The following is a 23,876-nucleotide window of genomic DNA, read 5'->3' as shown; positions in this document are numbered from 1 at the left end:
ATTGGAGAATTGCTAATAATTTTGAATTCTTATGAATTTGAGTCATTGGGTTTGTGAAACACACTAGATTACTATAGTCATTGACTATTTTGTCCTGTGAACCTATTCCACTGGTTGAATGCTTTATTTCTTGGCCAGTAGCAATGGTTTTGATGACCACTGCTTGTAATATATGGTTTTAGGTCTTGCACAGGTAAGCTGCTTTATTTGCATTTTTTAAATTTATTAATTCCTTTGAAATTCTTGGTCTTTTCTTCCAGAAATTTTTTTTTCTCTATCTGTAAAATAATTTCTTGGGAGTTTAATTGGTATGGTCCTAAGTAAGCAGATTAAGTTAGATAATATTGTCATTTTTATTATATTCTCTTGGCCTATTCATGAACCCTTGATCCTTTTCCAGTTGATTAGATCTGACTTTGGTGTGGAAGTATTTTGTAATTGTGCTCATATAAAGGAACTTTTATTATTTTAGAGATGAGCCACTGAGACCTTTGCTGTTATAGTAAAGAAGAATATATATATATATATATATATATATATATATATATATATATATATATATATATATATATATATGTGTGTGTGTGTGTGTCTGGAATGCATTTTCATCATCTTGTTTGACTTTTTAGGTCCCTTTAAGGCTCAGCTTAAGAGCTATCTCCGTCTAGATTTTCTCAGGAATTATAGGGTTAATATTTTCCTTAGCTGGGAATATATAATACAACCTTTTAAAGGAAAGGCTGTCTGTTTCATTTTTCTGTTTTCATATCAATGCCCAGCCCTGAAACTAATGCTTATAGATTGACTACTATATTTGTAGAGGCAGGTTTTTTAAAGTTAAAGAACATCCCGTTTTACTATTTTAATCTTATCTATGAAGCTTAGAAATGGGGTGACTATTAATTGATTTGAATTTGCTAACTTTATTTTTTAAAGAAATTTGATGTTTTTCATATCCATTCAAGCGCTGAGGAATCATTTATCATATTGGTTGATGTGTTGATTGTTGCATATAACAGTATATTTTTATGATGATGGGACATAACACCACAGTAGATTTAGATGGGAATAATTAGAATTTTTTAGTTAAAACTTATACCCAAATCTAAACTCAAACATAAATTTTAATGCATTTCTTTATGGTCTTAGAAGGGTTTTTCTTAGTAGTTCTATTTAGAAGAAAGAGCCTAGATTACTTCAAAGACTTGCTGGATAGTTTGCCAAAAAAACCTGGTGACATTGTTTCACTTTAATGCTCATGCTATAACTACTTTCTAATATTTTTAGTGTATTTTATTTCATTGTATTTCATTGTATTTCCCCCCTTAATATTGTGGTTTTTTTTTTGTAAAAAGGTTCGGTATTTAGAAATAGCATTCTGGATTCCTGTGCTGTTTTTTTACATGTTAGTAAAATAAGGGCATAACTGTTTTAGTTTAGAAGAAAAATGTTATTTGATCATTAAACTGGCTTGATAAAGTAATTTGTATGTCTCCTAATTATAAGCAAATTTTCTACAGCATTTCTTCAATAAAGAATTGCTCTTTTTGATCATTTGAAAAAATTGGTCATTCTTTTCTTTTTCTTCAGCTGTATAGTTTTCTTTTTTTCTGTCCCTTATAACTACTTAACTACTTGCTTCCTATACAAACATCCTAACATGGATTTAGATTCAGGTCTAGTCTTTTTAAACATGTCATTGAAATACATATTATTAGTGTTTTAAGGTTCCAAACATCGAGATTCTAGATACAACTTTCTAAAATTTATTACTTGATCGGAGAGAAGTTGAAGAGACAAGTATATTCAATAAAATAACCTGAAATCAGCATAAAATAATATAGATGAGAAATATATTCCATTCCTTATTTAATTGTTCCATTTTAGAATTGGAAATAAAACCCTAGTTTTTTCATATCATCAAGTTAAAACTGCATATTATAATTTTTGTACATACTACATTTCAGTACTTTTGGCTGTGGTAAAAAAATCACCCTGAAACTTTTGTTCTTTTCAAATTTCATATATCTTTCTTTCACTTTTTTCCTTGATTTGCTTAATGGGTTTCCAAAAAATGTTAGCTTCTGTTTTCTCCTTCATTCTTATTTTCTTGAAGTACTTACCTAGGAGTAGTTGTAGTAATATTAAGATGTAAGCATATATGAAAAGTCTTTTGATATGTTAAAGATGTTGGTTTCACTGAGTACCATTCCTAATATCCTTTTGTATGTTACTGAGAAGTCCTCATATATAAAAATATAAATATGAAACTTGTAAAGAGCTATTCCTATATAATAGTAAATACCTTAATTCTGAGTAATGTTCATTTTAATTCATGTTTTTTTTCTCTTTTTTTTTAAATAGATGATCCATAATTATATGGAACACTTAGAAAAAACAAAACTTCATCAGCTATCAGGGAGTGATCAACTAGAATCCACAACTCATTGTAGAATTAGGTAAGCTTTGTTATATATTTTGCCTTGAAAATGGGCAAAAAAAATCTATTTCTGTGTTGCTGTGTTCTTCAATACTAGAACAACAGTTAGACTGATTCAGAAAGTTCTGTTCTGTGCTTGGAATGTTGTGGGAGAGAATAGAGTAGAAAAGAATGGAAGCAGTCTTGACTATTAAAAGGCTCAATCACGAGATAAACTTGTATGTTTTTACCAAAAAAAAAAAAAAAAAAAAAAACAAAACCCTGAAACCAACCAACAACACATAAAACAACTTCATGAAAGATTTTGGTTTTTTGGGGGGTAGTGGTTTTTAATTATCCTCAGAATTTGTGGGAGTTTAGAAATAACTTTCATTCCTATCATCCCCTTTAGTCCATTTTTTGTTGTTGCCAAGGTACGGGTTTGAAAGGGTTATTAGCTGGATGCTTGTTTGATGTGAAATTGTGAATAAATTATGTAGATCAGCAGGCTTTGTGACCAATGAGGTTTGCCAGGACAATTCGTGAAAGGGAAAAAAAACAGTTAATAAGCAGGCTGTCTCCCGGGGCTGCTGCACAGATGCGAAGAGCGGCAGCTCTATGGTTGTGAGGTGGGGAGAGTAGGGTGATGTCATTGATTGGGAGTCGCTGCTGCTTCCTCCACTGCTACTGCCGCCGCTGCTGCAGAGCCCAGTGGAGAGCTGCTGATGGCATTGTTTTTGTGGCCGTGGCTGCTGAATGACAAACTTGCACTACAAAGATACCCCCGTGGGCCCTGTTCTGTAGCCTCCTCGCTCCTCTCAGCGGCGGGTCACCATGCCCGCACAGCGCCATGAGTCCTGGATGCATGCTGCTGTTTGTGTTTGGCTTCGTTGGCGGGGCGGTGGTCATTAATTCAGCTATCTTGGTGTCGCTCTCTGTTCTGCTTCTTGTGCACTTTTCTATTTCTACCGGTGTGCCAGCTCTGACGCAGAACCTGCCCAGGATACTCAGGTACTCCCCTCCTCCTGCTGCTCCTCTGCCACCCGCCAGCTCGGGGCATCTTTCCTTCCCACCCACCTCTCTACCTCTGGTCCCTAACCCTGGAGGGCAGCAGCAGCAGTAGCGGCTGTGGCTGTAGCTGTAGCAGCAGGGCTCGTTTTCCCCACCTCCCCACCCCCTCTTGCCGCCTGCTCTCTGCTGTATTCCTTAGCTTGCAGAATGAAACAATGGGGGGATAACCCAAAGCAAAGCTAGGCACTCGCATTCTGGTTAAAGTGATTTTTGGAGCTGGGACCTGGGAGAGAAAGCTTTGTGTGGGCTACCTGAGGGCAGAAGAAATAATGCTCACTTTGGGTTTAAACGTGAGTACAAGATCAGCGTGGGTCTTGGAAACTGGCTTATGGTAAAGTGAATGAATAAGAACATTGTGGAGCCTTGCAACCCAAGTTTTTTATCCTGCCTCATGAAGCACTTACACATTTCTAAGCTTTTGGATTCTAGATTTTGACTTTAACTGCCTAAGAAAGGGAGTATATTTTGTATAGCTTGATGGGAATTCTTCTATCATTGTGTTCATTATTTCACGTTAGTATTCATGGGAACCTGCAAATCAATTCTTTTCCTCATTTAAAAAAAGAGCTTTTAAACCGAAAGGGTTTTGAAATATATGTTTTTGATAGTGAGCTCATTTTTTCTTTATTTAGGCATTAAAGCTGTGAAAGCTTATAAAGCCTATTCACTATTGTTTTATGGGACGCTATCGTTTCTTCTTTTCTTTGTAGAGACTTGGATGGCAAATGTCCATGCTTGTTGGGGGTTGGGGGTGGCGCGGGAACTGCATTTGTTAATCTCCTTACTTTGACTGCTGTTCTTTTAGTATAGAGCAAGAACCAATGTCTACCTTTTAGCTATTTGAAAAGAAAAGCTCCCTTAAAGTTAAAAAAAAATTCCCCATTTCTACTACAGAGCCCAGAAACACTGTTCATCTATTTAAATTTTCTATTTAAAAAGAAAAGCTCCAGTAAGGTAGGAACACTGTCTATCTTTTAGCTAAAGTTTTAAAAAAATTAACTCTCCTTTCCTTGTTTTGCCCTGGACAGCTTTAATTACAAAAGATTAAAGTTTATGAAATGTTTCTGAACATTGAACCTTTAAAAACAAACCAAGAAAAAAAAAAAACAATCAGAAGTACTAGTTCAGTTAAGGGCACTTGTGATTACATATTCATAGTCCAAATTCTTCAGTAGCTACTCTAAAGTCCAGAAAAATTACATTTATAAGGTGCCGGTAGTGATGTTTAGTTCTTTGTTTCAAATTGATATTATTAAGATTTTTTTAGAATACATTGTTTATGAAACTAAATACTCTTAACCCATGAATAGAAATACTTGTTTTGTGTTCTCCATATTTTAACACCACCACTATCTCCAGCCTTCCCTACTCTATATATACTCTTAGAAAACATTAATTAGAGAATCTACCTTTTTAAAACTCTTTTAAACTCCACTTTCTTCATTTATAAAATGTCCCTGTTTCCCAAATTATTGTTGTGGTGGACAAATGAGATAATGGGTGTGAAAATACTAAAATGTTAGTTTAGTAATAATTATTGTACATATATTTTTGTATTGTTATTGTATTGATTTGTATTGTATTTGATTGTATTGTATTGATTTGTATTATTGTACAATAATTATTGTACAGAGTTAGATCATTCTAATTGTTTCTTTATATATTTGATTTTAAATTAAAAAATTTTTAATCTAATTGCATATAAACTTTAACTCCAAGGAGTTATATTATATATATATATATATATACACACACATATCATGAAGAGGACTAAATTGAAATTTGTTTTTTAAAAAATGTTACTTGAAATTCAACTTTGAGATTGAATGACTTTTTATAAAGAAGCAGATAATTATCTAACTTTAATTATCAATTGTTTTATATATACTTAAACAACTATAAGAAATTGGTTAGTGATTTCTCTAAACCCCCTTTGTATTTAAATAATCACAAGACATGTAAAATGAATTAAAAAAGTACTGAATTTTTATGAGTTCTGATCTATTAAATGCTGTTATTAAACTGCCTGCATTATCTAGACAATGTTGATGGGAGAAATGATTTTGCTTTAAAGAAACACATTAGGCTTCAATTTAAGATAAATTTTTTAAAATGGGTTTATATAGTGTGTCTAAATGAAACTATTATGACTTTAAAAATTGGTATTTCAGGAAAGTATTTAATTTAAACCAGTTTTTACACTAGGATATATAGAATGTTAATTGTTTTTATTCCAAGTATAGGATTACATAAAGAGCAGGTTATTATTCAGTGATATTGTTCCAATTGGGTTGTATTAATAGAATATGAATCATAATTCCCTCTTGGGGAGGAGAGGGGTCTGTGATATTATCACCAAGTTTCTGTAAGAGCATAATCTTTGCAGTGTCTTAAAAGTGAAAAAGTTGTACAGCGTAAAACTGAAAAATTCCCCGCCAATAAAAAAAAAAACTGCTTTAGTATCCCAATTTAACTACATCTCCTCTAATGCTGATCATTTTTCCTTTGTCCTATTAGCCAAACTAATAGTAGAGGTAGAATAGTATTTCAGAATTGTTTTAATTTGTATTTCTCTAATAAGTAGTTATTTAGAGGACTTTTTCATATATCTCGAGATTGCTTTCAGGTTTTTTTTTTCCTTTCTGAAAACTACATATCCTTTGACCAATTATCAATTGGGGAATGACTCTATGTTTAAATTGTTTGTCGCTGTTTATAACATTTTGCTCTTGACTTGGGAGCTCTGGGATTTGGTTGAATTATTCCTGGAGTTTTCATTTTGGGGGTGAGTTTTCATTTTGGGAGCTCTTTTAGGGGGGTGCATTCCTTCAATTTCTATTTTGGCTTCTTTTACTAAGTTACTAAAGCAGTTTTCCTAGTTACTAAAGCAGTTTTCCCTGATACAAAAAAAATCCTCTTTCCTTTTGAAAGAGGATAATGCCAAGGGCCCTTCTTCTCCCCCCCCCCCCCTTTTTTTTTTTTTTTTGGTGGATTGGGGAATCATGATTTCCAGATAGTCTAATAATTCTGGGTCTATTTTCCAGGTCAGTTTTTTCCAGGTTTGAGGTTTGAGTCCAACTTCCACTTGCCTGGTTCTAATTTTTAAGGAATTTTTTAAGGAATTTTTTTTCATTGAGCTTTTGTACTTTCTTTTCCATTTGGATGCTGCTGCTAATTTTTAAGGAATTCTTTTTCTTCAGTAGACTTTTGCCTTTTGCCATTTGGCCTATTCTCTTTTTTTAAGGCCTGTTTTGACTTTTGAACACTGCTGTGTTCAGAAGTAGTAATGAGGGTTTTCAGTTCGTCTCAGGTGATATTATCTAATGTTGTCACTGTTTTCCTGATCTGTGCTCTAGTCTGTGAGTGACCACAAGCATTCTTTTCCATGTTGGAAGTGTGAGCATAGTCGGTGTACTCCTGCAGCTGCCTCCGCTCTGGTGTTCGTGTTCCTTTTCACTCGGGGGCTGCAGTGCAGAACTTAGCACTGGCATAGCATCACAGTCCAACACCCAGTGCCAGCAAAGTATTCCCTGTAATTTCCTTTTGACCATTTGTCTGATTCTCTTACTAGCTGTGTGCTGAGAGCTTTGAAAGATATTGCTGTCAATTCAGTTACCCTTGAAGGCCTGTTGGCTTGCTGTGATGTGGCCTATGCTGAAGAGGCTTGCATTGGATTGTTGTACTCTTGCCCCAGTGAGATCTGTCTCACTGTCTTGGCTAGAAAAAAATTTTCTTTTTATTCCATCATTTGTTATGCCATTTTAGAATTCATATGGTGCTATTTTATATTTGGATGAGATTTTGGGACAGCTGAAACAAATTCCTGTCTTTACTCCATCTTGAGTCCCCAGTGTTTAACTTTCTCCATATTTATGTGTAGTTTCAGGGAGAAAAAGAATCTTTCTAGCTTAATTTTTTAGGTGAAATGTGTATATTTTTAATCTTTCAAGTTTTTATTTTAAACATTTTGCTTTAGTTTTATATGTTTGAGTTTAGGGAAACCATGGACCACAACATCTGAGAGGTGGAAGGAAGGACACAGGTGACAACTTGTACCCATCAGTCAGTCAAATAACAATAATTTATTGACATGCACTTAATACTCAGTACTAGAAATATAAAGACAGAAAATCTCCACTCTCAAGGAAATTACATTCTATCCTGGGTGACAGCATATGAATATATCTATATAATCTTATATTGTCATTGTTTTTCTAACCTGTGCTCTATCCTAATTTCGTTTTTCTAGGGAATTTTTAGGTGTGAATTCAAAACAAATATAAGAGAATTAAGTTTAACAAAGTTAAGAATAAATGGAGGATAGACATTGGGTGAATGAGAAAAATGTCACCAAGAAAGTTGTATTTAGCTGTACTTAGAGTAATTCTATGATAAGGAGGCAGTGAATTCTAGGCTTAGAGGATGTATGGCCAGTATAGACTTGAGGTAAGGAAGATGAAGTCCATTGTGTGAAGTATGCAGAAAAGGTTAGATTTAATAAACTATAGAGTGAAAGGAGAATAATATCTAGAAAGATAAGTTCTGGAGAAGTAGTGAAGGGTTCCAAAAGGAATGCATATTTGATGAAAGGCAATTATTGGAGTTTACTAAAGTAGAGAGAATTAATATGGTTGGTTCTGCAGTTAGGGTATACACTTTGGCAAATGTGTATGCCACTGGACTGGACTGGAATAAAAATCGTGGGAGAAGCCATTGCAGTAATCCCAGCAAGAGGTGATGACAGGTCAGATGGAAAAGGTATGTTACAGAAATAGAAACAGCAAGATCAGGCAATTGATTGGAAATAGGGAGTAAAGGAGAGTAAGGATTCTTTTTAAAAAAAAAAAATCCCAGTGTTACAAATCTGGAAGAATGAGTGTACCCTTGACAGAAATGCAGAAAGTTCACTTGGAGGATGGCTTTGAGAGGACAAGATAATGAGACAATATCAGGTAGCATAATCTTTTCAAAAGCATATTTATTGGTCATCCACTTTTTCCTTGAAGACCTTTTAGTGAAGGGCAATTTACTGGCTTCCAAGGTTATTCCACTTTTATACAGCTTTAATAACTTAGGAAGATTTTCCTTAATCTGTCTTTGCTTAACTTCTATACATTGCTCTTAATTCTGTTCTCTGGTGAGAAGCAGAACTGATCTAATCCATTTACAAACCCTTCACTATCCTTGAAGACACACCTTAACTTTTCCAAGCTAAGCGTTCCCAATTTCTTTAACTAATGATCAGGTGTGATTGCTGCAAGCCTCTCTTGCGGACCTGGTCTGTCTACCTTGGCAGTAACTTTCAAATTTCAGCGGACCCTCCCAACTAGTCAGATTAGACTAGTTGGTGAAATTCAAGTAAGAATTTAAATGAGAGTCCCAAGTAAGAAATACTCTACACATGGATTCTGATAACTCGGATGTCGCAGAATCTTCAAATAAAAAGATTCTTATCCAGACATAAGGTTGAGTCTCTTTCACTTGTTCCCAGAGAATTGATCAACTAGCCTTAGTTGATTACAATCAACCATCTTTAGTATCTACAATGAAAGGGAAATTAATTAAAATTAATTACAATTTCTACTGTTTCATTACTTTTTTCAAGTGCTGGTAGGGACTTTAGTTGAATATCTAGCTGAAATCCCCTCCTAAATTTAATTTTATTTTGAGCTTCAAATTCTCTTACCTCTCCTTCTCCCTTCTCCAAACTGATAGAGTCTATCACCTCTTATCTAGAGGTGGGTAGCATGATTCACCAAGTCCTCTGAAATTGTGACTAGTTGTTGATCAACATACTTAAATTATTTAAAATTTTGTCTTTTTAATAGCATTCTATAAGTTGTTTACTTGATTCTGCTAAGTTCATTTTTCATTATTTCATACAAGTTTTTTTCTGAAACTGTCTTCCTTTTTTTTAGTAGCATAGTTAATATTCTACTTGATGGGTAGCACCTCAGTTTCTGTTTTCATGGGTAATACCACGAAAAAAGATGAAATATATTTTTTATGCTTATATATCTTCCTTTTTATTTAATCTCTTTGGCGTGTAGCCCTAGTATTAATATCACTGGGTCAAAGGGTGTGCACAATTTAAATAACTTTTGTAGAATAGCTGGGCCAGTTCACAGCTCCACCTGTAATTTATTAATGTATCTCTTTTCCCCACAGCTCCTTCAGCATCTGTCATTCTTCTTTCTCATCTCTTTTAAAAATCAGCTTTGTCAATCTAAAAGGTTTGGAATGGTCCCTAATAGTTGTTTTGCTTTGCCTTTTTCTAATTATTAATAATTTAGAATACCTTTTAAATGTGGTTCTTATTCTCTTGAATTTCTTCATCTGAAAACCGACTTCTTTTTTGTTGTGTTATTTATTAAATGGAGAATGGTTCCTTTTCCCCCCCTATGTATCTAATCACTGAGATCTTTATCAGAAATTTGCAACAAAGTTAAAAAATCTAACCCATGTTACATTGTTGACATGGCCAACATGCCTTTGTAATATTTGTAATAATCTTGGTTTTGTTGCCTTTTTCAAATTTGAAGAGGTTGGAGAGGACAGGCAAGGTGAAAATTTGGAGCTGAAAATAAATTGTTCCCATTTTTTTTCTTGCATCACTTTTTTATTGCAGCATCACTTTTAAGTTTTATGTGATCAAAGGTTCATATTTTACATATAAACTTCCATAGATCTGACTGATAATTTCTCCCTGTACTCTAATTAATTTGGATATGATATTATGTCTAAATCACATATACATTTGGAGTTTGTTGCACTCACACATGTGTATGTGCCTGCGTGCGTGTTTCTGCAAGATTGCCTTTCAGTTTTCCTAAGTGAGTACTTGTCCTGTCCTGAGATCTTTGATTTTATCAACACTAGACTATTGTGCATGTTTTGTTCTGTATATTATATATGTACAATATACACTGATCAATCTCACTATTGAGAAATAAATTGTTTCATTATTACATTTTAAGATTTGATACAGCTAGGCTTGCTTCCTCCCCTTTCCCCCCAATTAATTCCCTTGCTATGATGGACTTTTTGTTCCTCCAGATAATTTTTTAAGCACAATAAAGTAACTCTTTGGGAGTTTAATTGGTGTGACAATGAATAAATGAATTGGAGAGTATTGTTATTTTCATTATAAAGTTCAGCTTAGCCATGAGAAATTAATATTTCTCCAATTATTTAGTCCTTTATTTTTATAAAATGTTTTATAATTGAGTTCATATAGTTCCTTTGTGTTTGTGTCAGCAGTTAGATTCCCAAGTATTTTATATTTGTAGTTATTTTAGATGGAATTTCTCTTTATCTTTCTGATGGATTTTGATGGAAATATTGATGCTTTATAAAGGTTTATTTTATATCTTGCAACTTTCCTGATTGTATTGATTGTTTTCACTTAGTTTTTTAGTTCACCTAGTCCTTTCTCAAGGTAGCCAATTCATGTAACTTCTTGAAAAGCTTTTATTCAGAAAATTTCCTCAACATCATGTCTGTCTTCTGGGATAAAAACAAAACAAGCCTAACTCCCATCCATATGAGAGCCGTCTTAATATTTAAAGATAGCTGGTATGCTTTTCTTTCTCTTCTCTCAGATAAATATTCCCCATTTAGTCTCTCTAGTCCTCTTAAAACTCCAATGTCATTAAATGTGTTGCGTTATTCCAACTTCTTGTCCCCTGAATATTTGATAAGCATGGCATCTATTCCTGTATTGAAGTCATTGATAAATGTTAAACCGCCTATCCTTTGGGTCCTATCTATATTTGAAACTAAGTTGATCTAAACTATTAATGTCCTGGTATTCAAGTGTTTCTGAATCATACTTTTTTTTCTTCCCATGTAAATCACAGTTCTCTATCTTGTCTACAAGAATAACATGAGAGACAAATGCTTTCCTGAAATTTAAATTCTATATTAGGAGGCCCTGATCAGCTGAGTTACCATTTAGGCCCTGATTTATCAACCTAGTTACCATTTAGTTTAATAATTCATCTATTTAATGTATCGTTTACTAAGTCATCTATTTCTATAATACATCTTTATTCTTATCTTTAAATAATTTGGACTGTAGGATAGAAAACCATTGACTCACTGATGTTTTGTTATTCTAGGATTATAGTGGTTCACTTAATTTATATTGTCTTGCTGCATTTACCTTGTGACCTAGCTGCTTGGGGTTACAAATATAGTTGGTGTCCATGATACCTAATAAATCTAACCAGCAAGAATATAACAATCATAATATCATTTATATAGTACTCCTTTAAGAGACGCTTTCATATACATTTTATCATTGCATTTCTCTCCCCCTTCAAAAAACAAAACAAAGAAGTTAAGGTGTGAATGACAAGGAAGGTCAGCAATCTCTTGACTTACACAAAGGAGTATAAATATCTCTTGCACTCTAAGAACTAGATAGTCTGATTCTCCTTCAGTCCCTTTGAACTCCTCCAATATAGTTGGAAAACAAATTTTGTACTCAGATAAAAGGTTGCAGTATTTTAGCATATAGTGTGGTCTTTTTCTCTCATTGATTTGGTCTTTGTAGCAAAGTAGTAATGTGAGAGGCGGGGCCCAGCTCGAAGACCTCAAACAAAAAATAGGTGGGGCATGATGGCAGCCAAGTTTACATCCAAAGAGTAGTTCAGAAGTTCTGGACTTTGGTATGATCAGTCAGCAGAGAAGCAATCAGACTGGAGAAAAGGATTACAATTGGGGTGAATACAGATTTTTTAAACCCGGACAGAAGGGCAGTGTCTTGTGTGAGCAGCTCCAATGTAATTGCCAGGTGATGGCCCATAACAATAATTTATGTATGTGTGTAGATTGTTTTTAATCCTGTATTATACATAAGGACACTGAGGCACAGAGACTTTAAGTGACTTGGCTCAAGGTCATACAACTAGTGCTCAGGTCTCATATCTTCTGACTGTTATTTGCTGAAGTCTAGGTAAAATAATTGTTTACCTACGGTTTGGAACTTTTTTGCTAATCATATTGGAGTCTCATAAATAGAAACTTAAACAAGCATAATTATCCTAGTTGTGTGTTGCCTTTCTAATTTTGTTTTTGTTTTGTTTTTTGTAAGAAGGAAAGGGGGAAATAGTAAAGTGGAAAAATGACTAGATGGCTTGAAGGAGATTTATTAATTTTCTGACATAAACCTCTTAAAAACTATTTCCTCATCTACATATACCTGAATACTTTGGACTACTAGTTATCAGTTTATGATATCAATCCTTTCTGATTCTGATTATTCTTATGAGAGAGAGAGAGAAAGAGAAAGAGAGAATGTGTGTTGTATATGTACACTTTGTGCTGAATGTATATTAATAGCATGGATTAAATTTTCATGTAAAAACAAATCTACAAAATAAAGCTTAAATCAAGCAAGCTTTGATTTCAGTTGGACCAAAGTTGTTTCTTGCCAATTTTTATTTAAAATTCTATTTTTTCTGAAGTGGCTTGAATTCTTTGGGACAGTATGGCAGTCTGGGAATTGACCTGGTATAACCTCCTCTTCCCTCTTTTGTGAATTGATTACATTTCATGATATTAGTAGCTTCGACTTTCTTTTGGTTATATATAGGGCTCCACAAATAAAAGTATTACAAGAAGAATGTGTTTCATCATTGGATTTCCATTGTTTTATAACATTAAGATCTTTTGTAATTTCGTTCTGATCTGATTCCAAGTACATTTTAGTCTTTGTTTCATTTAAATTCCACATAGAAATTTTGTAAATTTATCTAACTTAAAGAAGCAGTTGATTGATATTCTTAGTTAATATGACATAACCATAGACCTCAGTTGGGAGGTTCTTTATCACAATCTTCCTAGGAAAAAGAAAAATTACAAAAAAAGGAAGTGCTATACTTAAGTAGGATTTAGTTCTATTTTCATTTTTATTTTGAATGAAAGGGAGAAATTGTTACAATATTGGTTATGATTTTTAATATTCTGTTGGAAATTGGTAATAATATTACTAGAGCCTACTCTGCCAAATTTCTCATAATTCTTTTTCATTTTCTAGCATTGGCTTCCATAAAGCCCTTATTAAATGCACAAGTATTATCTGGCTATTGCACCTATTAATATGATGGTGAGAAACTGTTTACTAGACTAGGTGGAGGAAATGAAACATAGAATTAAGTCCTTTTGATAGAGAAGAAGAGAATTTGGTACATGAAGTCAATGTTTAAGAAGAGTGGGCTATATAGTAATGTTTCACATTTGAAGTTTTCCATTGTTAAAAGGATAATAGCATGGAGTGTCAAGGTGAGTAGTTAGGGTTTAGTAGTAGTGTTAGCTAAACTTTACAAAGAACCCGTAACAGATTAAAAAATTTAAATATCTTCATTATAAAAAGATCAAACTATAGAACTGTTTCTTCAATAAAACCAAAAGCAGTTGAGAGAAGAATTTTAAAAATATATTACTGTCCCTAGTCATCTTTCTTGAGGCTCATTCACAAGATGGAAAACTTGGATTTATTCTTCAGTGGTTTTAGAGGTTCTTTTCTCTCGGTTGTATTTGAATAGTTCCTCATAGATAATGATGTTTAATTGAAGATCCATTAGATCTATTTATAAAAAGCTCTTTTTCCCCAAACAGAAAAGAACAACGGCCTATATCATTAGGAATTTTTCCACTGCCTTCAGGAGATGGACTTCTTACTCCTGATACTCAGAAAGGAGTTGATACACCAGGATCAGAACATTGGAAATTCCAAGAATTAAGCCAACCTCGTTCCCATACCAGCCTTAAGGTAAGAATTATTTTGTGCTAGGCAACTCTCGCTGCCTAGCACTTACCTCTACCTTTTTACTTGTATATTTTTCACAAAGTGAGCACTTAATAAATGCTCATTGATTGATTTCACCTGGTTCATATAAGCATTAGATTATAAGTTTAAAAAAAATTTTGGGGGCAGCTAGGTGGCCCAGTGGATAGAGCACTAGCTCTAGTTCAAATCTTGCCTCAGACACTTAACACTTCCTAGCTGTGTGACCCTGGGCAAGTTGTTTAACCCCAGTTGCCTCAGCACACACAAAAAAAATTATGAAATGAAATAACTTCACAAAAAACAAATGTAACATTAAATGCCCTCTAACTTAAGATGTCCTTCTGATTTTTATTTATGTATACATATATACATGCATACATATACATATACATTTAATATTTATATACATACACATCTATACATACTCTTTCCTTATATGGTGTCCTATGTAGGAGTGGAAACACCTTGGTATTAAGATCCATTACTTCATCAGTGTATGACAAAGGTTCTTAATTTGGATTCTGTGGACTTTATAACTATTTCAGTAGAACTTGTTTCCTTTATAATCCTGTGTAGTTTATGTATTTAAAATTGTTATTCTGAAAAGAGGTTCATAGTTTATGTTTGATTGCCAAAAGGGTTGAGCTAAAAAAAAAAATTCACTCAAACAACATAGATATGGCATTATTCTGCCTTTATAGTTTATAGCCTTAGATAGTTCCCTATAGTGGTGATGTGTTGAGTTCCATAACTAAGGGGTGGCAAAGGCAGGGCTTGAACCCAGAGCTTTTAAACTCTAGAATATTCCACATGTTTTCATATGAGTTTATATAGTTGAAGTTTGATTTGAGATTTGAGATTTCACATGTTTATTATTTAAAATGAATATGTATTTTATTGCCTTATAATATTCTATTATATCAAAGGTATTGAAAAGACTAGAGTATAATAAACATTAACACGTATTAATAATAATTTTGCTCACCTTCTTAGAGTTAAGGAGCACTTTTGGAGGATGATTTGGATTTTCGTGTTTTTAATGAAAAAGTCAAGAAATAATGCCTCTTATCAGATTTTCTTGTAGAATTTTTCAGAATCATTGACTTAGTTCGTGTTACTATGTACTTTTTTCTTGATCATGATGATGTGGTGTGATTCTCCCGGAAATGTTTTTTGAAAGTAAAGGCTGACAGTCTTTCTCTCTTTTCTGCCTCCCTTTTCTCCTCAGTTTGTTCAGAGCTAGATGTACAGTTGCTCATTATTATGTCAAAGAAAGACCAACAGGAAACAAAGCACACTATTAAGTCACTTTTTCTTATCCTGCCCTGCTTGCTCTCAATCCATTGTGGTGTTGTTTGAGAGTTTTGCTGAAATAGGTTCAGGTTTATTGACCATGCCTTCTTTTGTCTCCGCCCTGTAATCCTTCGAAAAAGGCAGAAACAGAAGTCCTGACCCACTTTTCCATTTTTGAGTAGCAACCCCACTCTGTAAAATGAATAGATTTTAAAAATACAGCCAACATATCTTTTGTAGAGTAATTATTTTGTAATATGATATTCAAAATATTCAGCTGTAGCACCCCCCCCCCCCCCCCCCCCAATGTCATAGCATGTATTAAAGAAATTTCTCTCTGGTACTTTATACTTTATTGTCATATTCAGAGAATATTAAATTTCACCAGAAAAATAAAAGCAGGTCAGTAGCACACTTTTAAGGGATCATTCCTTTCTCTCTATCCCTTAATTTATTTTTTTTAATTTTTTTATTATATTTATTGTATTTATAAGGGATCTCTATTTTTTATATTATGACATCAAAGTCAACTTAATGCCATACTCTCTTCTAGGTAGATGCCTTCTAACTACCCTAATCAGAATCTCTCTCATGGTCAAGACAGTGTCCTGCTTGCCCACTAGTTTGTTTGCAGGCCCCAGCTGCCTCAGAGTGGGTTGATTGCCCACTCTGCATTGCCCAGGGAAAAACTGAAAAATGAGATGGAAGGCAGTCTTCTCATATTATAAAATGAGTAGAGCACAAAAAGGGAGGGAGTGTAGGAGATTTCTGACTTTGTAAAAAGTTTCTAATCCTTGCAGATATGTATCATTTTGCTTTTTTAAGTTGTTTTTGTTGGCAGACTTCTGAATAGTTCTGCTTCTCTAGTGAGACAAATATGTCTTTAAAGGTTTTACTTATTGGTCATTCAAAATAAACATTACCGAGCCGTTTCACCTTTGGGAGACGTCACTTAATTCTTCTAGGACTCTCTTTCTTTAGGTGTAAAATGAGGGATTGGTCTAGATTCTTAAGGTTCATTTCAACTGTAATGAAGTGATTGAGATTTAAAATTCTCTGAAAGAACAAAACAAAGCAAAACAATGGGATGCAGGGGAACTGAGAGCTAAATAAAATTGAAATCTGACAATTCAGGTGACTTATTAATACAGTTTAATTTTCTGACTTTATTAAGAAATTTGCAATTTAGCAGTAGAATTCTATTCAGATGATGTTATAATAATACATTTTACCATATCATTAGGTAATTAGTAAATGCCAAAAATGTGTAAGTTCTCTGTAAGAATATATTTTATATCTTTACATAAATGATGAAAAATAAGCCAGTCTTTGATGAGAAATGCCTTGGTTATTCAGGGCTTGGTTATTCTGTATTCTCTCTCCTCTTGGAGTTTTCATGATACTGTCCTTGTTTTCTCCTTCTTCCTATCAGAACACCCCTCATTCTTGATGGTCAGATCTTCCTCTGCAGCCCAGCCACTAATTAGGGTTAGTCTTCTATATTTCTCTTAACTATCTCATCAGGCTCCCTGGCTTCAGTTAATATTTCTAGCCTGACGATTCCTCTCCCTCCCCTTGCTTTCTCTTCCCTTTCTCCCCCTCAATTTTTCAGAACTCTATTTCTACATAAGCATATCAGAAATTATCCAAAATACAACTCAACTTTTTCTTCATTAATGTGCAGTCATGCATTTTTGCAATCTTCATATCATCCTCAGATCAGTTCATTACTCTTACTGATTTCCTAAGTGGCCAAATCTTGCAGCACCTCTCAGATATCTCCTCTTCTTTGTAATCAAACAATCACCACCCTAATTCAGACTGTATTCTTTCTTTGCCTGAGATGTTTAAAATAGCCACCTAAATCCACATATTAAAAATATTTGTAGTAGCCCTTTTTTGTGGTGGAAAGAAATGAAAACTGAGTGGATGCAATCATTTGGAGAATGGTATATGAAAGTAATGGAATATTATTGCTCTGTAGGAAATGATGAACAGACTGAGTTAAGCAAGCAGAATCAGGAAAATGTTCACAGAAAAAGCAAGATTGATGATCAACTATAATAGACTTAGCTCTTCTCAGCAATTAAGTGAACCAAAGCAGTTCCAATAAAACTGTCATGGAAAATGTCATCTGTATCCAGCATAAGAATTATGGAGTTTGAAGCACACTGTTTTCATTTTTTCCCCCCTTTCTAGTTGTTTTCCTTTTTTGACTTTTCTCATATAAAAAATGAATGTATGGATAACTTGAAAATATTAAATATATAAACTTGAGATTAAAATAGCCACCTAAAATTGTTGTTTCTTCCTTGAGTCTTTCCTCTCTTCAGTGAATCCTTTTACTTGTCTGCCAGAATGATTTTACATCACACTTCTATTCAGTGGCTCTCTGTTATTTTCTCCAGGATCAAATGCAAAATTCTCTGTTAGTATTTAATAATCTAGGCTCACTTTTTTAGATTTCTTATACACTATTTTCTGTCACACATTCTTCAGTTTAACCATATTGACTTATTTGCTATTCCTCACACAAGATGTTCACTTCTTTTTTCTGTTAATGGGTTTGGTCTACAACCAAAATTTAAGAGATCTAAAACAAAATGGAACTCATTTTCCTCACTGATATACTCCTCCTCCAAAGATCTCTACTTCTGTTTATTGTACCACTGTACATCACTCAGTTTCATAACCTCAGAGGTGTACTTCCCTTTCCCTCATCCATCATATATATTATGATGCAGGTCCTATTTCTTAGACTTTCTTAGAGAGACTTGCTAAAGATATGTCAGCTTGTAGGCGGCAGGGCTCTCAAAAGTATCCTCAATGTAACTGTTGCTATTATCTGCTGAAAATAAAGGCACTATCCTGAGTGCCCCATGTGCCAAATAACAGATTAAACCTTTCCTACAACATTCTGCTTCATTTCCTCTAAGCTCTTATAAAATTTTATGTCATTGACTTCTATTGCCTTTTGATTTGGAACAAACATCATTCTTTAACATTTGATCTTACGCTGTTCTCCAATTTCTCACTGTAATTTCCCCCCACCTGTTTAGTGGGTGTTTTAGTACATATGCTGACTTTTTTTTTTTTTTTTTTTTTTTTTACTCCTTTTTGTTATTTTGCCTGGTCAACAATTTGTAATATTCTTTTTAAAATTTATTTATTTTTAAAAATTATTTTTATTTCATTAAATATTTCTCAATTAAATATTAAAAAGGTTTACCATTTAGTTTTTAAACTTTTTGAGTTTCAGATTCTTTCCCCACTCCCATCATTGAGAAGGCAAACATTTTGATAGAGGTTATACTTGTGCCCCCTTTTTGAGAAGGCAAGCAATTTGATATTGATTATAAATGTGAAGTCAGATTGTAGCCATATTGTTAAAGAAAACAATTAAAAAAAAGTTTAAAGTTTAAAAACAAACATATACTCAACTGTATTTAGAGTTTATCAGTTCTTTTTCTAGATAAGGATAGCATCTTTTGTCCTGGGTTTTATGGAATTGTCTTGCATTATTCTCTTAGAGCAATTAAGTCTTTATAAGTAATCATTCTTACAATATTGCTGTTACTGTGCGCAATGTTCTGGTTCTTCATTTTACATGAATTCATATAAACCTTCCCAGGTTTTCCTAAAACTATCCTGTTCCTCATTCTTATAGCACAATAGTATTGCATCAATAAGTTCTCTAAGAAATAATCCCTAGGGGAATGGCTGAATAAATTATGTTATGAATGTTATGGAATATTATTGTTCTATAAGAAACAATCAGTAGGATGAATTCAGAGAGGCCTGGAAAGACTTAACATGAACTGATGAAATGAGTAGAACCAGGACACAAGACACAGAATTATACAATAATCAATTCTGTGTCTGTGTTTGTATTTATCAGAATTGCTAATGATACATATGCATGCATGCATAATACCCCTCACCTGTCCCACAAATATTTAAAGTACCTTTAGGTCATTGTGTTAACCTGTAAAAATACTGCCTAAGATTGCCTAAATGGGATTAGAAGTAATAAAGAAGATAATGAAAATCTGTAATTTCTGTAATTTCTATAATTGAGTAGTATTATTTGTGTACCATCCATCCAAGGTAGAGATCAGAGCTCTTTTCTTCTGCACTTTACCTTTTTGTGATTATTACATACATTTTAAAATTTTAAGGTCTAGAAAATTGTAAAGTAAAATTCTGTTTTTCTGTTTAGCAGTATCTATGAAATGTTTTGATGCCTATGACCTTGAAATTCCCAGTATTTTTTAGTTATTTACCAAAGTAGGAGAAAGGGCTAAAGAAAAGAGGAGTTATTCCCAAGACTCCTGATTTTTTTAATATATATATTTATTTATTTATATTATTATAGCTTTTTATTTACAAGTTATATTCATGGGTAATATTACAGCATTGACGTTTGCGAAACCTTTTGTTCCAGTTTTTCCCCTCCTTCCTCCCCCCTCCCCATCCCCTCCCCCAGATGGCAAGTTGACCAATACATGTTAAATATGTTAAAGTATAAATTAAATACAATATAAGTATGCATGTCCAAACAGTTATTTTGCTGTACAAAAAGAATCGGACTTTGAAATAATGTACTATTAGCCTGTGAAGGAAATCAAAAATGCAGGTGGGAATTCTATGTAGTGGTTCATAGTCAACTCCCAGAGTTTTTTCGCTGGGTGTAGCTGGTTCAATTCATTTCTGCTCTATTGGAACTGATTTGATTCATCTCATTGCTGGAGATGGCCACATCCATCAGAATTGATCATCATTTAGTATTGTTGTTGAAGTATATATATTTTTTAAACCATTACTTTCCATTTATTGTTACCCTTTAGTGAAGTATAGGCAATGTTTTCAGGTTATTTGTTTAGGAGTCATATGTAACTGGCAAAAGGAACAAGTTTAATTTAAAATGACATTGTCTACACTGTTTGTGAAATTGCTGACCTTGAATTGCCTCAGCAGAATTGCTGATAGGAGAGTCTGATTTGTTAAGTTTTGTGTGTCAAGTTAATAGGCAGTACATGCTGAATTCTTGTGTAGATGTGCATAGCATACAGAAAAGATACTGTTTGAACAGAGCTCACATTAACCTTGAAGTTTTTTTATTCACTTTATTTGGATAAGATTAGAAATGAATTTTCTCATTTGAACTTCTTGGACTTCTTACTACTCTAAAATAAATGATTATTGTTATAAAGTAGATTTTCATCAGCATAATTTAAAGTAGCTTTTGGGGAGGGGGGTATTATAAAATCTGTAATTGTTATTTATAGTTATCACCCTGTCTGCTTTACTCCTCCCCCCAAGAAAAACCCTCCTCATATCAAGTGAGTCTTACTTTAACCTTAAGAATTTTGTGGAATCATTTACAATAACCGTAAATGCCATTTTAATATCACAAAAATAATTTAGAAAACACAGTATAATAATAAACATGAAAGTAAAAGAGAATAGTTTTGGGAATTTTTGCCATTAGAAAAATTTGTATATTACCAGTGAAGTTAGTATGAAATATTTCCTATATAGTTTCTGCCTGTTTCCTATGTAAAAAGGGAGATAGAGTGATGTGCACATTGCCTGAGGAAAATAATAATTTAAATGTGATTCCATTTTGTAACAACAATGCTTATACACTGAATGTACACTGAAACACTGAAGAGAAACACTGAAGCTCTAGTATGACCCGCCCCCCCCCCCCAAAAAAAAAAAAGTTACAAAAGCCGACACTATTGTTACAAAATAGCTTAATTAATCCTTAGGAAACTGTTGATTATATCCAGTTAACTTTTATTCTATTCTTCCCACCTTGTTGCCTTTGTTCCTCCACACATGTTGCTGAAAGTGGAGAAAGTGGATGAAATGTTCTGTATCCACTGCATATTAATGTTAACTTCAACTGGGTCCTTATTGCTGCTTGGCAATTGTTTTTCTCAGATTATTGTCTTACTCTCTACAGTGACTCTTCCAAACTTTCTTGTCCCTGGTCAAAGTTCCCTTCTCCCATTGTATTCTTTTTTATTCAGATTAAAGTATTTTTTCCATTCTTCCTTACCACTATCTCCTGTCACCTTCTGCTACAGTCTTTTCCATCACTTTCACATGATGAAGTTGTCTTAATCCTTACCAAGGCTAACTTCTACTTGTTCAAGTGTTCTCATTTTGTCTTCTCTCTGGCAATAGACTGTCCCCTTTCCACATCCTCTGCCCTCTCTTTTCATTGGTTTTTAATCTCTTCTCTATTAGCTCATTCCCTACTACCTACAAACATACAAAATGCCTATAAACATCTTCCCTATCCTGAAAAAATCCTCAGTTGGTCCTTCCATCCATGCTAATTATTATCCTATTATCCCCAAAACGGCTAGATGCTTTCACTTTCTCATTTCATTCTCCTTAAACTTGTTACAGTCTGGTTTCCACCATTATCATTCCACTTTCCAAAGTTGCTAATCTACTAATTTGGCATATCCTTGACAAGCACTCCATTTTTCCAATAGCCAGATTTAAAATTTTAAAAAGTTTAAAACATGTGAATTCCTCAGCTTTTGAAACACAGTTATTACAATCTCTTAGATATATTTCTTAATTTTCATGACATGATATAGTATATAGTTCTGTTATACTATTCTGTCGCTGGGAATGTCTAATAATGCTGTAAAGATTCTTGTCAGTATAACATTTATCAGAACATCTTAGAAGCTGCCTTCAAGTTCTTTGAGCAATGGTTTTGATATAGTGTGTATGTAAAAAAAAAAAAAAAAAAAAAAAAAAGACCTAAAAATTTGTTAGATTATGTCAGTTATTAAATTGTTTACTTTTTTCAAATAATTTGCATATGATTGTAGTACTTAACTGATTATCCCCTGACCCAGACTATTAGATTAGATTTATAAAGTTCTTTGTAAACCTTGAAGTGCTGTATAAATATGTGATTATTGTTCAGTGTCTCCAGTTTTATGTAGAATGAACAAGAGATTATAATGGGATCAATCATGGGTAATAAAACCTTTCATATTATTTTCCTTTGTGGCGTTTTTTTTTTTTTTTCACATAACTATTGGCAACTTTAATAAATCCTGAAAATTGTCATGACCATTTATCAATTGAGGAATAGGTTTTTTTTTTAAATAGTCATGCACTACATGATGGTGATGATGCTATACCATATAGCTGGCCTATCTCCTTTTCTAATATCTTTTTACCTCACTTCTGTGTAGTCATTCATTAGTAATATATTGCTTATTTCTTGATAGTTTAATAATAATAATTTATAATAATTTAATTATATTAATTAATAATTTAATAATAAATTTATTATTAATTAATAATTTAATAATAAATTTATTATTATTAAAGGTTATCTTTTCATTTTTCTGTGACTCTTAATTGATATTTTGAAATTTGAGAATTCTCTGGGTAACATGACTTTCCAATGTTATTATACACCCATTCAAAATAAGGCTGAGTTATTCAGTTGTACTTACAAAGAATGTTTACAATTTTTAGGATGAACTTTCTGATATTAGCCAAGGAGGCTCAAAGGCTACTACTCCAGCTTCCATACCTGCTTCTGAGGTTGCAGCAATTCCTACGGATACTCCCTCAAAGGAGGACAATGAGGGATATTTGAAGGCTGCAGATAAATCAGAGACAGGCAAACATATTGAAGTACAGGTAGCTCAAGATACTAGGAGTATATCAATTGGTAAGTGTCTCTTTTGTTTCCATAGCATCTGGGGTTGGTTGGTTGCTTGCCTGCTTTAGTAATTATCTATTTTCCTATATATCAAAGACTTAGCTAGGAGCAAGCATCTCATGATGATATATAACCTTAAAACACCCATAAAAATGACTGAGGTAGGGAAAAGGAGGAGAAGGATTGAAAGGAAGGAAGCTTTGGTTTGGGATACCCAACATTTTGTATTACGGAATCTGTACCTTGTATTTTATTTTCTGTGTTTTGATCTCATCTAATAAAACATGCTGAGTGTATTCGAACTCTTATGTTCTTTGAAAGGTAAAAATTCAAGAGAATTTAAAAATATTTGTAACTTGATGATAATGTACTAGCATAGGAACATGGCATATTTCATGGCTAATGATCTCACAAAAATTGTTCTTTTCTCAGGCTCTAATGAAAATGAAGATAAATCAGAAGTGCAAGCAATCATTGAATCTACTCCTGAACTGGATATGGATCAAGATCTTAGTGGATATAAAGGTTCAAGGTATTTCAGGATATTGCTTCTGTAACTAAGTCCTTTCATTTAGGTGGAACAAAAA

At 33.3% G+C, this 23,876-nt stretch overlaps 1 protein-coding gene and 1 long non-coding RNA gene across 13 annotated transcripts in view; one reads left to right on the top strand and one right to left on the bottom strand.

Annotated features, from left to right (window-relative positions):
* The window catches only part of LOC116423319, a 59,372-nt gene extending 43,772 nt beyond the window's left edge, over positions 1-15,600 (bottom strand). For both annotated transcript variants that reach the window (XR_004233874.1, XR_004233873.1), the window contains exon 1: positions 15,271-15,600. This is a non-coding gene — a long non-coding RNA (uncharacterized LOC116423319). The remainder of the gene's footprint in view (positions 1-15,270) is intronic.
* Positions 1-23,876, top strand: part of SPAG9 (sperm associated antigen 9) — a 126,994-nt gene that overhangs the window by 60,357 nt on the left and 42,761 nt on the right. For 4 of the 11 annotated variants that reach the window (XM_031966404.1, XM_031966402.1, XM_031966405.1 and 1 more), the window contains exons 4-7: positions 2,365-2,459; positions 14,114-14,267; positions 23,100-23,298; positions 23,722-23,821. In XM_031966404.1, coding sequence (XP_031822264.1) covers positions 2,365-2,459; positions 14,114-14,267; positions 23,100-23,298; positions 23,722-23,821 — 548 coding nt within the window. The other 7 variants (XM_031966410.1, XM_031966407.1, XM_031966409.1 and 4 more) reach the window with 3 other exon arrangements.

Source organism: Sarcophilus harrisii, chromosome 4, assembly GCF_902635505.1.
Source record: "Sarcophilus harrisii chromosome 4, mSarHar1.11, whole genome shotgun sequence".
In the NCBI taxonomy this organism is placed as follows: domain Eukaryota; kingdom Metazoa; phylum Chordata; class Mammalia; order Dasyuromorphia; family Dasyuridae; genus Sarcophilus; species Sarcophilus harrisii.
Note: the sequence above shows the minus strand (reverse complement) of the source record. Positions and strands in the feature narration are given on the sequence as shown.